Below are 19086 nucleotides of genomic sequence, written 5' to 3'. Positions count from 1 at the left end.
ATGTGTTCCTGGTTCGAGCCCAGGTAGCGGCGAGGAGAGGGATGGAAGCTATACTGTTACAATGGCACTACTAAAGTGCCTATAAGAACATCCAATAGTCAAAGGTATATGAAATACAAATGGTAGAGAGAGAAATAGTCCTATAATTCCTATAATAACTACAACCTAAAAATGTCTTACCTGGGAATATTGAAGACTCATGTTAAAAGGAACCACCAGCTTTCATATGTCATGTTCTCATGTTCTGAGCAAGGAACTTAAACGTTAGCTTTACTTTCTTATCAAACAATTTTTTTTTTGCAATATTTAAACCAAATTGAACATCTTTCATTATTTATTTGAGGCTAAATCGATTTTATTGATGTATTATATTAAGTTAAAATAAGTGTTCATTCAGTATTGTTGTAATTGTCATTATTACAAATTTAAAAAGTTTAAATCAAAATTGTCCGATTAATCGGTATGAGCTTTTTTTGGTCCTCCAATAAATCGGTATTGTTGTTGAAAAATCATAAATCGGTCGACCTCTGTATATCTAAAAATGACCATATTGTTGATTGTTTAAAGCAAAACTACCAAAACTATTGCTGATGGTGAACCTGAACAATCAAAATAAAATATATTGTTTAGCAGGTATAGCCAGATGAGAGTTGTGCCTCTGGTAGCTTACTTTTATAAAACACAATTTTCAACAGTTCAAAGATAACAATAACCTAACAAATTACATTGGTTGTCACATAACTAATAAAGTCTATTATTGCACAAGCCATTTTAGCATTTGAATGCTGAAGGTGCTGTGCAGTTGTGCAACAGGCCACCTACCTCGCGTTGGTCAGCGTGCGAAGCAAGGCACAATACAGTTTGACTAGGCTATTGATATTCCCTAGGGTTGTTTGGGATGCAAAATTACTTCTAGATCAATGACTGTCAACACAGTTACATGCTTTGTTCAACACTGGAAATGAGGACGCATAGGTTGTCACAAAATATTAGGTAGAAAGAAAGCAATATGAGCAAAACATTTGAGTAAATTGGCAGTTCGTTACGTTCGAATCTATTTTTTATCCCTTTTTGTGATATCCAATTGCGATCTTGTCTCATCGTTGCAACTCCCCAACGGGCTCGGTGAAGGTCAAGTCATGCGTACCCCCGAAACATGATTCGCCAAACCACGCTTCTTAACACGGAAGCCAGCTACACCAATGTGTTGGAGTAAACACCGTTCAACTGACGACCGAAATCAGCCTGCAGGCTCCCTGCCCACCACAAGGTGCTAGAGCACGATGATCCAAGTAAAGCCCCCCCGGCCAAACCCTCCCCTAACCCGGACGACGCTGGGCCAGTTGTGCGCCACCCTATGGGAAACCCGGTCACGGACGATTGTGACACAGCATGGGATCGAACCCGGGTCTGTAGTGATGCCTCAAGCCCTGCGATGCAGTGCCTTAGACCGCTGCGCCACTGTGAAGGCGGAATCTATTTTCTGACTGATGCATGATATACTTGGATCAGTTTGGGGTCCATGGACTGATGCGGTCATATCTTCAATATTTTAATCGGGGGCCGATGCGTATCGGTGAATCGTTACATCCCTAATTATTGTACAGAGCGAAAAAGGTTTTCATCAAACGCTAAGTTGATACAAGGCATTGATGTTACATTTATGAAAATATCAGACTTCTAAAGTAGTGACAGGTCAATTTTTTTTTACAGAGAATAAGGCCTCTATGCAGCCTTTATTTTACAGCCAAGGGCCAACTGTCAAACTAAATAACAAAAATAAACTTGGATCTTTATCGTATCCTCAGTGTGGATAGATAGATAAACTCTTCCAATCATTTTGTGGTCCAAGTCTTACTGTTCTAATACCGACGTCCAGATTTTCACAGCATTATCGCTATGCCAAGTTTGTAAGACGAGGAAGTGATGCTGCGTTTCATTTCGGTATATTTCAGCAAGTTAAATTCACTCATTATATTCCATTTTACAAAACACGACTTATCATCAAGCTAATACTATGTTGGCCAAGTCCTCAGGAGAAAGCTCAACATGAACAACTCGGCCTAACCAATAACAATGGAGGATGGTTTTCTTACACCGCTGTGCCACTCGGTTTTCTTATAACTTCCGGCGTCGACAGAGATGGCCGCCTCGCTTCACGTTCCTAGGAAACTATACAGTATTTTTTTATGTGTTATTTATTACATTGATACCCCAGGTAATCTTAGGTTTTATTACATACAGTCGGGAGGAACTATTGGATATAAGAGCAACGTCAACTCACCAACATCACGACCAGGAATACGACTTTCCCGAAGCGGATCCTCTGTTGAGCCTACCACCCAGGAATATGGATCTGATCCCAGCCTGCGACCCAAAACAACTATGGGGCAGAAGGGGCAGACGGAGCGGTTTTCTGGTCAGGCTCCGTAGACGGGCACATCGCGCACCGCTCCCGAGCATACTAATCGCCAATGTCCAGTCTATTGACAACAAGGTAGACGAAATCCGAGCAAGGGTAGCATTCCAGAGAGACATCCGAGACTGGAACGTACTTTGTTTCAAGGAAACATGGCCTACTCGAGACACGCTACCTGGTTTCTTCATCGCGCAGACAGAAAAAAGCATCTCTCTGGTAAGAAGAAGGGCGGGGGTGTATGCCTTATGATTAACGAGACGTGGTGTGATCATAACAACATACAGGAACTCCTTTTGTTCACCTGATATAGAATTCCTCACAATCAAATGCCGACCGCATTATGTACCAAGAGAATTCTCTTCGATCATAGTCAGAGTCGTGTATATTCCCCCCCAAGCAGACCATCGATGTCCTGAAAGAACTTCATTGGACTCTACGTAAACTGGAAACCACATATGCATTTATTGTAGCCATGGATTTTAACAAGGCTAATCTGAAAACAAGGCTCCCCAAATTCTATCAGCATGTCGCTTGTGCAACCAGGGCTGGCAAAATCCTAGACCACTGTTATTCTAACTTCCGCGACGCATATAAGCCCTCCCCCGCCCTCCCTTCGTAAAAGCTGACCACCACTCCATTTTGTTGCTCCCATCCTATAGAGAGAAACTAAAACAGGTCAGGTCTGTTCAACGCTGGTCCGACCAACCGGATTCCACGCTTCAAGACTGCTTCGATCATGTGGACTGGGATATGTTCTACATTGACGAATACGCTTATTCGGTGTGCGAGTTTATTAACCTGTTGCGACGACCAAACCCGGATCCGGGATTCTATTTATAGACCTAAGCTCATTACCATAACGCAACGTTAACTATTCATGAAAATCGCAAATGAAATAAATATGCTATCTCTCAAGCTTAGCCTTTTGTTAACAACACTGTCATCTCAGATTTTCAAAATATGCTTTTCAACCATAGGAAAACAATCATTTGTGTAACAGTAGCTAGCTAGCGTAGCATTTAGCGTTAGCATTAGCGTTAGCATTTAGCAGGCAACTATCACAAAAACAAGTAAAGCCTTCAAATAAAATAACTTACCTTTGAAGAACTGATGTTTTCAATGAGGAGACTCGCAGTTAGATAGCAGATGCTCAGTTTTTCCAAAAAGATTCTTTGTGTATTAGAAATAGCTCCGTTTTGTACATCACATTTGGCTACCAAAAAAAAAAAAAACGAAAATTCAGCCCTCAAAACGCGAACTTTTTTCCAAATTAACTCCATAATATCGACTGAAACATGGCAAACGTGGTTTAGAATCAATCCTCAAGGTGTTTTTCCACATATCTCTTCGATGATATATCCTTCGTGGAAGCCCGGTTTCTCCTTGCTCTCAAATGGAAAAATAATTGCACCTGGCTTTGCGCTCCAATTTCGACGCAGGGACACCAGGCGGACACTTGGAAAATGTAGTCTCTTATGGTCAATCTTCCAATAATATGCCTACAAATACGTCACAATGCTGCAAACACCTTGGGGAAACGACAGAAAGTGTAGGCTCATTCCTTGCGCAATCACAGCCATATAAGGAGACAATGGAAAACAGAGCTTCAGAGATTCTGCTCATTTCCTGGTTGACGTATCATCTTGGTTTCGCCTGTAGAATGAGTTCTGGGGCACTTACAGACAATATCTTTGCAGATTCTGAAACTTCAGAGTGTTTTCTTTCCAAAACGGTCAATAATATGCATAGTCGAGCATCTTTTCGTGACAAAATATTGCGCTTAAAACGGGAACGTTTTTTATCCAAAAATGAAATAGCGCCCCTAGAGATCCAAGAGGTTAACAAGTGCATCGGTGATGTTGTACCCACAGCGTCTAAAACATTCCCCAACCAGAAACCGTGGACTGATGGCAGCATTTGCGCAAAACTGAACTTGCGAACCAATGCTTTTAATCAGGGCAAGGTTACCGGAAACATAACCGAATACAAACAGTGTAGATATTCCCTCCACAAGGCAATAAAACGAGCTAAGCATCAGTACAGAGACAAAGTGGAGTCGCAATTCAACAGCTCAGACACGAGAGGTATGTGGCAGGGTTTTTTTTGCTCGCTTTGAGGACAATACAGTGCCACTGACATGGCCCACTACCAAAACCTATAGGCACTCTTTCACTGTAGCCAACGTGAGTAAAACATTTAAACGTGTTAACCCTCGCAAGGCTGCAGGCCCAGACGGCATCCCCGGCCGCATCCTCAGAGCATGCGCAGACCAGCTGGCTGGTGCGTTTACAGACATATTCAATCAATCCTTATCCCAGTCTGCTGTCCCCACATGCTTCAAGAGGGCCACCACTGTTCCTGTTCCCGAGAAAACTAAGGTAACTGAGCGAAATGACTACCGCCCTGTAGCACTCACTTCAGTCATCAAGAACTGCTTTGAGAGACTAGTCAAGGACCACATCACCTCCACCCTACCTGACACCCTAAACCCACTCCAATTTGTTTACCGCCCCAATAGGTCCACAGACGACGCAATCGCCATCGCACTACACACTGCCCTAACCCATCGGGACAAGAGGAATACCTATGTAAGAATGCTGTTCATCGATTACAGCTCAGCATTTAACACGATAGTACCCTCAACTCATCATTAAGCCCGAGACCCTGGGTCTTCGACCCCGCCCTGTGCAACTGGGTCCTGGACTTCCTGACCGGCCACCCCCAGGTGGTGAGGGTAGGTAACTACATCTCCACCCCGCTGATCTTCAACACTGGGTCCCCACAAGGGTGCAATCTCAGCCCTCTCCTGTACTCCCTGTTCATCCACGACTGCGTGGCCATGCATGCCATGCATGCCTCCAACTCAATCATGAAGTTTGCAGATGACACCTCAGTGGTAGGCTTGATTACCAACAATGACGAGACGGCCTACAGGGAGGAGGTGAGGACCCTCGGAGTGTGGTGTCAGGAAAATAACCTTACACTCAATGTCAACAAAACAAAGGAGATGATCGTGGACTTCCAAAAGGAGATGATCGTGGACTTCAGGAAACAGCAGAGGGAGCACCCCCCTATCCACATCGATGGGACAGTAGTGGAGAGGGTGGAGAGTTATGTTCCTCGGCGTACACATCACGGACAAACTGAAATGGTCCACACACACAAACAGCATGGTGAAGAAGGCGCAGCAGCGCCTCTTCAAACTCAAGAGGCTGACGAAATTCGGCTCGTCACCAAAAACTCTCAAACTTCTACAGATGCACAATCGAGAGCATCCTGGCGGGCTGTATCACCGCCTGGTACGGCAGCTGCTCCGCCCAGAAACTGAAGGCTCTCCAGACGGTAGTGAGGTCTGCACAACGCATCACCGGGTGCAAACTACCTGCCCTCCAGGACACCAACACCACCCGATGTCACAGGAAGGCCAAAAAGATCATCAAGGACAACAACCACCCGAGCCACTGCCTGTTCACCCCGCTGGAAAAACAGCCATCACTAACATTGAGTGGCTGCTGCCAACATACGGACTTAACTCCAGCCACTTTAATAATGGAAAAATTGATGTAATCAATTTATCACTAACCACTTTATATTATATAATGTTTACTTACCCTACATTACTCATCTCATATGTATATACTGTACGTTATACCATCTACTGCATCTTGCCATCTTGATGTAATTAAATGCATCATTAGCCACTTTAAACAATGCCACTTTATATAATGTTCTCATACCCTACATTACTCATCTCAAATGTATATACTGTACTAGATACCATCTACTGCATCTTGCCTATGCCGTTCGGCCATCACTCATTTATATATTTTTTATGTACATATTCGTATTCATTCCTTTACACTTGAAATTGTTAGGTTAGATTACTCGTTGGTTATTACTGCATTGTTGGAACTAGAAGCACAAGCATTTCGCTACACTTGCATTAACACCTGCTAACCATGTGTATGTGACAAATACATTTGATTTAAGTGAAAAAAGTGTTTTCTATTCAACTGCAACTATAACCCCCTTTCGAATCGTGGTGGAAGAACCCCCTCAATTGAAGCTCTGATTTATTATATGACTGCACTGAATAGCCTACTTACAGTAAGCCCCTCTTTTGACTATATTAGACTGAATAGGTTAATATTTTACAGGCTTTATCATCTATAATGTACCATGTCAATATCATATTCATAATGTCAATTCTTACAAATGTATATTCAAGATATAGGCTAAGCATACCTATGCAGCAGGCTACAGTTTAGCACAGTTTACATTTGTTTAGGCCTATATCGCTTTATCTTGGAGGAATGGATTTAATTTAATACCTTACCAGTTTTTCCTTCAAGAGAATTGTCCCTGCTGTCCCGTGCTATAGTTTACTTAGCCATGCAGAACATTTAACGTGAAGAGTTAAGGCTTATCCGTCAATCTCAATGGCATCACACCAGTAAATAATAGAGAAGATGAGGGTGCATGGAAGTGATGATCCCATTGATGGTGCACTCTCCATGGCAGCTGAATGGCTGAAAAAACATGATTTGGGGGATTTTCATGAACTGTAATCCATAGAATAGTCATTTGGAGGAAGTTGACCTATATTTGGCATAACTATGAAAAAGCATAACTGAGAAATAATTGATCAACGTTGGCATATGTATGACATTTTGGCCTTACCCAGGCCTCCTTTAAGACTCCATAGTGTCTCATCTGTAAGTGCTACAAAGCAAACATTGGTGTCTTATGAAGTTTTACTGCTTGCTTTGTAACATGAGTAGTATATTGATTTCAATATAAACATTTGTTTACGTAAATTTATGAATATAGATAAATATAAAACATCAATTTTTAAATAATTTTTTGGATTTTGAATTTTTTATAATTTTTTATTGTGGAACAAAATATATCAAAGTCCCAGAGTGGGATCTCTGCTACGTTGAGTTATTATCCAGTTTGTAAGCATTACCAACAGAGTGAATGTAACAATTTATTCAAAATGATCACCTCTTATGGTGATTTGCAGGATGTGCCAATACAACTAAAAGGAGGGCTGTGATTGGTTACATTGCCTACTTTGACATTTTCTATTTATAAAATAGGCCATAACTTAAAATTGCCTGAGGTCCCACTTTGGAACTTTGATATGCCCTTAGAGTACATTATGTTGAACAATATATTGAACAATTTGCCAAATCCAAAATGTTATATATTCAATATCCAAGTTTATATTTTTCAATATTAATAAATTCATGTAAAACTATGTTTTATTGAAATCAAAATACTACTCATATTACAGAGCAAGTGGTAAAGCTTCATATGATAAATGTTTTCCTTGTAGCATGTACAGATTAAACATTATGGAGTCTTAAAGGACACCTGCGTAAGGCCAACATTTAAAAAATACGCCAACTTTGATTAATTATTTCTCAAATATGCATTTAGATAAGTTAAATACAATAGATGTCGGAAGTTTACATATACCTTAACAAAATACATTTAAACTCAGTTTTTCACAATTCCTGAAATTTAATCCTGGTAAAATTCCATTTTAGGTCAGTTAGGATCACCACTTTATTTTAAGAATGGGAAATGTCAGAATAATAATAATAGAGTAATTTATTTCAGCATTTATTTATTTCATCACATTCCCAGTGGATCAGAAGTTTACATACACTCAACTAGTATTGGGTAGCATTGCCTTTAAATGGTCTAACTTGGGTCAAACGTTTTGGGTAGCCTTCCACAATAAGTTGGGTGAATTTTGGCCCATTCCTCCTGACAGTTGGTGTAACTAAGTCAGATCGTAGGCCTCCTTGCTCGCACAATTTCTTTCAGTTCTGCACACAAATGTTCTATAGGATTGACGTCATGGCTTTGTGATGGCCTCTCCAATACCTTGACTTTGTTGTCCTTAAGCCATTTTGCCACAACTTTGGAAGTATGCTTGGGGTCATTGTCCATTTGGAAGACCCATTTGCGACCAAGCTTTAACTTCCTGACCGATGTCTTGAGATGTTGCTTCAATATATCCACATAATTTTCCAACCTCATGATGCCATCTATTTTGTGAAGTGCACCAGTCCCTCCTGCAGCAAAGCAACATGATGCTGCCACCCCCGTGCTTCATGGTTGGGATGGTGTTTTTCGGCTTACAAGCCTCCCCCTTTTTCCTCCAAACATAACGATGGTCATTATGGCCAAACTGGTCTGATGAAACAAAATAGAACTGAGGACATTTCTCCAACAAGTACGACCTTTGTCCCCGTGTGCAGTTGCAAACCGTAGTCTGGCTTTTTTATGGTGTTTTTGGAGCAGTGGCTTCTTCCTTGCTGAGCAGCTTATGTCGATATAGGACTCGTTTTACTGTGGATATAGATCATTTTGTACCGGTTTCCTCCAGCATCTTCACAAAGTCCCTTTCTGTTGTTCTGGGATTGATTTGCACTTTTCGCACCAAAGTACATTAATCTCTAGGAGACAGAACACGTCTCCTTCCTGAGAGCTATGACGGCTGCGTGGTCCCATGGTGTTTATACTTGCGTACATTTGTTTGTACAGATGAACGTGGTACCGTCAGGCATTTGGAAATTGCTCCCAAGGATGAACCAGACTTGTGGAAGTCTACAATTTTTTTTTCCTGAGGTCTTGGCTGATTTTCCCATGATATCAAGCAAAGAGGCACTGAGTTTGAAGGTAGGGCTTGAATTACATCCACAGGTACACCTCCAATTGACTCAAATGATGTCAACTAGCCTATCAGAAGCTTCTAAAGCCATGGCATCATTTTCTGGAACTTTCCAAACTGTTTAAAGGCACAGTCAACTTAGTGTATGTAAAACTTCTGACCCACTGGAATTGTGATACAGTGAAATAATCTGGATGTAAACAATTGTTGGAAAAATTACTTGTCATGCACAACGTAGATGCCCTAACTGACTTGCCAAAACTATAGTTTGTTAACAAGAAATTTGTGGAGTGGTGGAAACGAAATTAGTTTTAATGACTCCAACCTCCGACTTCAACTGTATATCTCAGCAATTGTTCCTCCAAAGGACTATTCTATTCTATTCTAATAAACTCCCCAAAATTGTATTTTTTTGTCTGAGTTTTGTGAGGAATCACTGGTTCAGAAACCCCTTTGAACGTAAAATGCACCAGATACATGAAACTATGCAGTCATGCATGGCATAAAACCAACAATAACTGATTCAGAATACAAGGCCCCTTGTTAATGATGGAAAAGGACCCCATTAGGAAAATGGCAAAGTTTTTAGGTCATTAAAAAAGATTAAAGGTCCAATGCAGTCGATTTTAATCGCAATATCAAATTATCTGGGTAACAAATAAGTACCTTGTTTTCAATTAAAATGGTCAAAAATAAACAAAAATAGCTTATTAGCTATTAGACATTAGACATTTCTCAAGCAATAATTTTGCTAGGACCGTCTGGGAATGGGAAAACTATCTGTTATAGGCAGAAAGGTTTGAACTCTTTCTTATTGGTCTATTAACTACATTTACCAAAACCTCCATCCCACCAAAACAGACTGAAATTCCAGGCGGTCTTTTCAAACAGCTCTTACACTTTAAGGGCATTATCATAATTTGCACAATATTATTCCAACCTCATAGTGTAGAAAAATATATAACACCTAGGAAAGTCAAGTTTTGACTGCACTGGGCCTTTAAAAGGAAGATGATGCACATGCGGACAATTCCTTTTGTTCTAAGAGCCCTAGCCATTTAATTGATATGGACCCATTGTCCAACATAAATCAGGGAGGCAGGGGGAACACAGAAGGCCACAGTAATGCAGCATTAAGAATTGAAGAAGAGGGAGAAATAATGAACACATGACAGAGTGAACATTCCTCTTGGGAGCTCTTCCATAATACAGAGGCAATGACTAATTGTATGCTTCTGGGTTTGTCACCATTTGAGAATGCTCACCATTTTCTTCCTGTAATCAGCTTCAGGAGAATGGAAGAAATTGCCTTATAATAGTCTATGGTCTGGAAAAAGAGGGTCAGCGACCTCGGACAGTTTTCTGGTTGCAGTCTCTAGCTACATGGTTATATTTGAAACCTTCCTGAAAACAAAGTGTACTGGAAAAGTCCAATCCGAGCTTCATTCGGATTTTGAAAAACAGTCAGTTTTCTGAATACCCCTTATCGCACTGCAAATATCAACACATCCAGTCATCCTGGTGATAACGATAAGCTGCAATTAGATGCAAGGCAGAGAGGCAAGTAGAGCAGCTTAAGAGCTTTCCAGTATCCATTAGTTTAACAGAGTTGAACAGAGTGAAATGATAACGCCACACCGACTGCATACACACAGAAAATGCATTGAGTTTCAAAACAGAAATATAGGTTATTTTGTCTATAATTGGCATCGTGAAATGACCTCTTAATTCATTTCAAAAACCCCGCCAAGGACCTTCAAAATGGTCCCCATATCCATTTCCAGTCTGTCAGAGCTGCACAGAGTCAATGACCCGGTGGTTGTGGAGTGGTAAACTTGTTTGTTGAGCTGATTCATACCACAGGGATAATCTCTAGCCCAATGAATCATTGGGATTCAGGCACAGCTTCTGCCACTGATCACAAGCAACCCAGATTGACACCAGGGAATTAGACTCTTCTCTAGAGAGATCGTCTGAGGTGTAAGTCGGTTTGACATGACAGCCGTCGGGCAAGCAGAGAATAGGGCAAAAATAGTGCACTCCATCATCGCTGTTGCTAAGGTAATTTTGTGATGAGCGCCATCAACTATTAATCACAAAATAACTAACAATATCTCATCACTGCTGTTCACAGGCCAAGCCAGACAACCAGATAGAATTCAGCTTTTTAAATTCAATTAAAAAAAACTACAACAAAATGCATACGTTTTATCACTTAAATTAAATAGTCCTTCGTATTCAGGTCCGCACCTTCTCTTTAAAGGCCCAGTACTGTTAAAAATATGTTTTTATTTTGTGGAATTGTGAAAATGATGATAATACACTTTCAGTATAAGACCGCCTGAAATGTCAGCATCTTTTGGTGGGAAGGAGTTTTGGCCTGTCTGGTGAATTATACTGAAAAATATATATAAAACGCAACATGTAAAGCTTTGGCCCCACGTTTCATCAACCAAAATAAAATATCCACGAAATGTTCCATATGAACAAAAGGCTTATTCTTCTCAAATTTGAAGCACAAATTAGTTTACATCCTTGTTAGTGAGCATTTCTCCTTTACCAAGAAAATTCATCCACCTGACAGGTGTGGCATATCAAGAAGCTGATTAAACAGCATGATCCTTGCACCTTTTGCTGGGGCAACAAACAGCCACTCTAAAATGTGCAGTTTTGTCACAAAACATAATGCCCCAAATATGCCACCTACAACGTAATTTTAGAAAATTTGGCAGTACGTCCAACCAGCCTCACAACCGCAAACCACATGTAACCACGCCAGCCAGGACATCCATATCTAAAAACAGAAACATCCACTGTCAACTGCATTCATTTTCAGCAAAATGTACATGTGCAAATATTTGTATAAACATAACAAGAGACATAAACTGAACAAATTCCACAGATATGTGACTAACAGAAATTGAATCATGTGTCCCTGAACAAAGGGGTTAAAATCAAAAGTAACAGTCAGTATCTGGTGTGGCCACCAGCTGCATGAAGTACTGCAGTGCATCTCCACCTCATGAACTGCACCAGATTTGCCAGTTCTTGCTGTGAGATGTTACCCCACTCTTCCACCAAGGCACCTGCAAGTTCCTGGACATTTCTGGAGGGGAATGGCCCTAACCCTCACCCTCCGATCCAACAGGTCCCAGACATACTCAATGGGATTGAGATCCGGGCTCTTCGCTGGCCATGGCAGAAGACTAACATTCCTGTCTTGCAGGAAATCACGCACAGAACGAGCAGCATGGCTGGTGGCATTGTCGTGCTGGAGGGTCATGTCAGGATGAGCCTGCAGGAAAGGTACTACATGAGGGAGGATAATATATTCCATGTAACATACAGCATTGAGATTCCCTGCAATGACAACAAGCTCAGCCGATGATGCTGTGACACACCGCCCCAAACCATGACGGACCCTCCACCTCCAATCGATCCCGCTCCAGAGTATAGGCCTCGGTGTAACGTTCATTCCTTCGACAATAAATGCAAATCCGACCTTCACCCCTGGTGAGACAAGACCGCAACTCATCAGTGAAGAGCACTTTTTGCCAGTCCTGTCTGGTCCAGCGACGGTGGGTTTGTGCCCATAGGCGACGTTGTTGCCGGTGATGTCTGTTGAGAACCTGCCTCACAACAGGCCTACAAGCCCTCAGTCCAGTCTCTCTCAGCCTATTGCGGAAAGTCTGAGCACTGATGGGGGGATTGTGCGTTCCTGGTGTAACTCGGGCAGTTGTTGCCATCCTGTACCTGTCCCACAGGTGTGATGTTCGGATGCACCGATCCTGTGCAGGTGTTGTTACACCTGGTCTGCCACTGCGAGGATGATCAGCTGTCCTTCCTGTAGCAATGTCTTAGGCGAACATGGCAATTTATTGCCCTGGCCACATCTACAGTCCTCATGCCTCCTTGCAGCATGGCTAAGGCACGTTCACGCAGATGAGCAGGTACCCTGGGCATCTTTCTTTTGGTGTTTTTCAGTAGAAAGGCCTCTTAGTGTCCTACGTTTTCATAACTGTGACCTTAATTGCCTACTGTCTGTGAGCTGTTAGTGTCTTAACGACCGTTCCACAGGTGCATGTTCATTAATTGTTTATGGGTCACTGAACAAGAATGGGAAACAGTGTTTAAACCCTTTACAATGAAGATCTGTGAAGTTACTTGGATTTTCACAGATCATTTTTGAAAGACAGGTTCGTGAAAAAGGGACATTTATTTTTTTGTTGAGTTTAGTTTCTTGACCTGTGGGATCGTCTGAGACCAGCCATCCGGGCAGCTGATGAAACTGAGGTGTATTTCTGTCTGTAATAATGCCCTTTTGTGGGGAAAAACTCATTCTGATTGGCTGGGACTGGCTCCCCAGTGGGTGGGCCTGGCTCCCAAGTGGATGGGCCTATGCCCTCCCAGGCCCACCCATCCATGACTGCACCCCCATGTCCAGTCATGTGAAATCCATAGATTAGAGACAAATTAATTTATTTCAATTGACTGATTGTCACGTTTATATTTTTGTTCAGTATAGAATGTGGAGAAAGGACAGTACGCACAGGTGCGTCAAAGCTTGGACCGAGAATGAAAAACAGCTTCTATGTCCAGCCCATCAGACGGTTAAATAGTCACTACTAGCCGGTCTCCGCCCAGTACCCTGCCCTGAACTTAGTCACTGATACTAGCTGACTACCACCCGGTACTCTACCCTGCAGCCCTATGTACATAGTCATTCATCACTGGTCACTTTTTAATGTTTAAATACTGTTTTACCCATTTCATATGTATATACTTTATTCTAGTCAAGGCTAATCCTAGATAACTACTGCTGTACACACATTTCCTATTTATATACTGGCTACACTGTCTATATACACACACACACACAGTACCAATCAAAAGTTTGGACACACCTACACGTTGAAAGGTTTTTCTTTATTTTTACTATTTTCTACATTTAAGAATAAGTTTGAGGTCTTCACTATATGAAATCAAGGTAGCCACCCTTTGCCTTGATGACAGCGTTGCACACTCTTGGCATTCTCTCAACCAGATAGATATATATATCTATCTATATATATAACCGGTAAGAAATGTCTAATTAGCGGTGCGGACTAGTAGCATTTCAATCTGTGTCACTTGCTCTTAGACCTTGAAGTAGTTGTTTCGAGGTTGACTGTTGTCGATGTGTGCAGAGGGTTCCTGGTTCAAGTCCAGGTTGGGGCAAGGAGAGGGATGGAAGCAATACAGTTACATTGGTGCCGTGACCCTGATCACTGATTACTGCGGAGAAGGAGTTCAAAGGGGAGAAGTGAGGGTCGGATAAGGAGTTCAAAGGGGGGTGAGTGTAACCGGTCTGAAATGGCTAGTTAGCGGTGCGCGCTAGTAGTGTTTCAATTGGTGTCGTCATTTGCTCCGAGACCTTGAAGTAGTTGTTTCCCTTGCTCTGCAAAGACTGCAACTTTTGTGGAGCGATAGGTAACAATGCTTCAAGGGTGACTGTTGTCTATGTTTTTTTGTGTGCAGAAGGTCCTTGGTTCAAGCCCAGGTTGGGCGAGGGACGGAAGCAATACTGATATATATTTCGGACTCTGACATTGATCGTTCTGATACTTCTCAATTTCTTTTCATTTTGGGGGATTTGTGTGTACTTTCACTGCACCTGCGATAACATCTGCAAAATATGTGTATGTGACCAATGAAATTTTATTTAATCAATAACCTACCCTATTTTTCTGAAGTCAATCATGTCTTAAGGAGGCACTGTAACTAGCTTGCTTACAACTTGTGATGAGTGTGTTGCAGAAATAAATAGGCCTATACTAAAACATTTACAAATGTTTGCTACAGAGGCAGTTAGTATGTTATGAATTTCGAGATATTAATTATGAAAGCCAATTTTTTTTCAAGTGGGAGTGCCCTTTTTTCATTTTGAGCACCTGCCCCCAGAAAGTCTGTGCATGGCCCAGCATACAGTGCAGATAAATTCTTCAAATTCATTATTTTACAATATCTCATAACAGCACTGGAAAACAATGGTTGGCCAACCCCTGACCAAAATGGCTGATCCCATCATAGTTAGGTTCCTCCATTCTACGATTCTAATTCTATGGAAAAAAAACACACGGGCTAAGAATAGATTGTTTTTTGTCGCGCGAGTGACCCAGTTTAGAATTGCTAACGTTGAATGCAAAACTGAAATGTATCAAATTATAGGCTGCTTATTGTTTGGTGTCACAGCACTATTTGGTTAGATATTGAAACTCTGTCGTCCGTGAATGCAGAGACAGAGGGAAATTGAAGCTGCTTTGCTTGTTTTCCTACCTCAGGAGAGCCGTATCGCCTTGTCGGGTGACCACACTTTCAATCGATGCATAGTCCACAGTTTGTCCAGCGGGTAAGCACGAAGGCAAAAAGCAGCACAGACTGAGAATTATAGCGGTAAGCCATTGACTGGAGACACACACATCCTGCACCGCAATCATTATGTCCATCACAGCTGGATTGTATATTATCCAAGTCGCATGAAAACCTTAAAGCAAACCTTTTATTCCCACACTTTCCTCCTCAAAAGCCTAAAGAAATGGCGCGTCGTATAATGTAGTTTTCCAGGTTTGTTTTGTTGGAGCCGTAGCCTACTGTGCGCGAGCAAGTGCAGCCTACTCTCCAGTGGCTTGCACACCATCTAGTGAAGAAATGCGATAAAATGGGAGCAGACCTAGCGGCAGACAACTCCCAGGCTCTGATCCTGTTGCCATGCGGCCGTTTCCCAGGCAACCTGTTCCCAGTGGTTCGTGATAGAGCAGTTAAAGGGTTGTCACTAGTTACCACAGCCAGACAGTCAAAATATCATCACAAAGTATGATCAAAAATGTGTTTTTTTGTCTTCACTTAATCTTAGGGTTAGGCATAATGTTCGTAGTGTGGTTAAATCTTGGGTTAAGGTTAGAGTTTCGTTTAAAATAAGAGTTTAATAAGAGAAATTGTAGCTATTTATAGGCGGGGTTTAGCCATAATGATGATTTTGTGGCTGAGGTAACTAGAGATGACCCAGTAAAGGTGCCACAGTACTGTCTACATCACTACCCAATAGCAATAGCAAAGATCGATTGGAGAATCATCCTCAGGGACAGATCGAAATTTACTGTGGGGAGGGGTGATCAAAAATAGGGGAGGGCTGTAAGAATTGTTATTTTTGGCTTTGGGGGGGCGCACATGGGAGGGTAGTGCATTTTTTTCTCCTGGTCTGCTCGTATTTTGCCAATAAACAATGGCCTGACTTACTTTTGATGTTACCCTAATAAAGTTTAGAAACTTTTGTGAAGTTATGGTATGACTGATATTAGTTGTATTTTTCTATATCTATATAGTAGACCCAGTAGCTGACAAAGAAATGCTTGTCTGTGGCATATCTCTCTGGGGTCAGACCTAAGCTTCTCTTCCTTACAGGAAATATATATATATATCTACTCATTCAAGGGTTTTTCTTTATTTTTACTATTTTCTACATTGTAGAATAATAGTGACCACATCAAAACTATTAAAAAAACATACAAATTATGTAGTAATCAAATATGTTTTTAACAAATCAAAATATATTTTAGATTCTTCAAAGTAGCCACCCTTTGCCTTGATGACAGCTTTGCACACTCTTGGCATTCTCTCAACCAGCTTCACTTGGAATGCTTTTCCAACAGTTTTGAAGTAGCTCCCACATATGCTGAGCACTTGTTGGCTGCTTTTCCGTTACTCTGCGGTCCAACTCATCCCAAACCATGTCAATTGGGTTGAGGTCGTGTGATGGTGGAGTCCAGGTCATCTGATTCAGCACTCCATCACTCTCCTTCTTGGTCAAATAGCCCTTACACAGCCTGGAGGTGTGTTAGGTCATTGTCCTGTTGAAAACAAATGATAGTCCCACTAAGCGCAAACCAGATGGGATCACATATTGCTGCAGAATGCTGTGGTAGCCATGCTGGTTAAGTGTGGCTTGAATTCTAAATAAATCACAGACAGTGTCACCAGCAAAGAACCATCACATCTCCTCCTCCGTGCATCACGGTGGGAACCACACACCATCCGTTCACCTACTCTGCGTCTCACAAAGATGCGGCGGTTGGAACCACAAATCTCAAACTTGGACTCATCAGACCAAAGGACAGATTTCCACCGGTCTAATGTCCAATGCTTGTGTTTATTGGCCCAAACAAGTCTCTTCTTCTTATTGGTGTCCTTTGCAGTGGTTTCTTTGCAGCAATTCGTCCATGTAGGCCTGATTCACGCAGTCTTAGTCTCACGCAGTCCCTCAGTCCGGAGCTGTCCCTCAGTCCTGAGCTGTCCCTCAGTCCGGAGCTGTCCCTCAGTCCGGAGCTGTCCCTCAGTCCGGACAGTCCGGAGCTGCCCCTCTGTTCGGGGCTGCCCCTCTGTTCGGGGCTGCCCCTCTGTTCGGAGCTGCCCCTCTGTTCGGAGCTGCCCCTCTGTTCGGAGCTGCCCCTCAGTCCGGAGCTGCCCCTCAGTCCAGTGGGGTCTTTAATTAGGGTCTTAGACCCTAGGTCGGTTGCGAGGGTCGTCCCTCTGAAGATGCCCTTGAAGAGGGCAATGACTATGGTAGAGTGGGGTCTACGTCCCGCACCCGAGCCGCCGCTGTGAAAGAGGCCCACCCGGACCCTCCCCTTTAGATTAGGTTTTTGCGGCCGGAGTCCGCACCTTTGTGGGGGGGTACTGTCACGCCCTGTCCTGAGTATTCTTTGTTTTCTTTATATATTTTGGTTAGGTTAGGGTGTGACAAGGGTGGTATGTGCGTTTTTTGTACTGTCTAGGGGTTTTGTAGTTTTATGGGGTTGTTTACCATCTAGGTGTTTATGTAGGTATATGGTTGCCTAGATTGATTCTCAATTAGAGGCAGGAGTTTATTGTTGTCTCTGATTGGAAACCATATTTAGGTAGCCATCTCTTTTGGGTATTTTGTGGGTAATTGTCTATGTTATGTTGCACGTTAACTCAGTGTTTCGTTAGCAGTCACATTCGTCTTATCGTTTTGTTGTTTTGTTGAAGTGTTCTTCCTTCAATAAAGAAGAATGTATTCACGCCACGCTGCACTTTGGTCCCTTCCATACGACGATCGTGACAGAAGCATTTATTTGGGCTGCAATTTCTTAGGCTGGTAACTCTAATGAACGTATCCTCTGCAGCAGAGGTAACTCGGTGTCTTCCTTTCCTGTGGCGGTCCTCATGATGGTTTTTGCGACTGCACTTGAAAAAACTTTCAAAGTTCTTGAAATGTTCCGTATTGACTGACCTTCATGTACTAAAGCAATAATGGACTGTCGTTTCTCTTTGCTTATTTGAGCTGTTCTTACCATAATATGGACTTGGTCTTTTACCAAATAGGGTTATCTTCTGTATACCACCCATACCTTGTCACAACATAACTGATTGACTCAATGTATATGTTTCTTGTGTATGGACAGTGTGGACAGTATAGGAATAGGGAAGGTGTGTACAGCACTAGTTGTATAGGATGAGCCTTGACTAGAATAATGTTTTTACAGTGCATTTGGAAAGTATTCAGACCTCTTGACTTTTTACACATTGTGTTACGTTACAGCCTTTTCTAAAATGGATTAAATAAAACATTTTCCTCATCAATCTACATAAAATACCCCATAATGACAAAGCGAAAACAGGTTTTTAGAAATGTTTGCAAATGTATTAAAATTGAAAACCCAATGCCTTGTTTACATAAGTATTCAGACCCTTTGCTATGAGACTCGAAATTGAGCTCAGGTGCATCCTGTTTCCATTGATCATACTTGAGATGTTTCTACAACTTGATTGGAGTCCACCTGTGGTACATTCAATTGATTGGACATGATTTGGAAAGGCACACACCTGTCCATATAAGGTCCCACAGTTGACAGTGCATGTCAGGGAAAAAGCAAAGCCATGAGGTCGAAGGAATTGTCTGTAGAGCGCCGCGACAGGATTG

At 42.0% G+C, this 19086-nt stretch overlaps 1 protein-coding gene across 3 annotated transcripts in view; it reads right to left on the bottom strand.

Moving 5' to 3' along the window:
- Positions 1–15897, bottom strand: part of LOC139406915 (neuronal growth regulator 1) — a 397350-nt gene extending 381453 nt beyond the window's left edge. For 2 of the 3 annotated variants that reach the window (XM_071150076.1, XM_071150077.1), the window contains exon 1: positions 15423–15792. In XM_071150076.1, the coding sequence (XP_071006177.1) occupies positions 15423–15592 (170 nt within the window). In that variant the 5' untranslated portion in view covers positions 15593–15792. Of the gene's footprint in view, positions 1–15422 lie in introns of all 3 variants that reach the window. The other variant, XM_071150075.1, reaches the window with a different exon arrangement.
- Between the last annotated feature and the right edge of the window lie 3189 nt (positions 15898–19086).

The sequence above is a fragment of the Oncorhynchus clarkii genome, chromosome 4 (assembly GCF_045791955.1).
Source record: "Oncorhynchus clarkii lewisi isolate Uvic-CL-2024 chromosome 4, UVic_Ocla_1.0, whole genome shotgun sequence".
Lineage (NCBI taxonomy): Eukaryota > Metazoa > Chordata > Actinopteri > Salmoniformes > Salmonidae > Oncorhynchus > Oncorhynchus clarkii.
The sequence above is the reverse complement of the archived record's forward strand: the minus strand, read 5'-3'. Positions and strand labels throughout refer to the sequence as shown.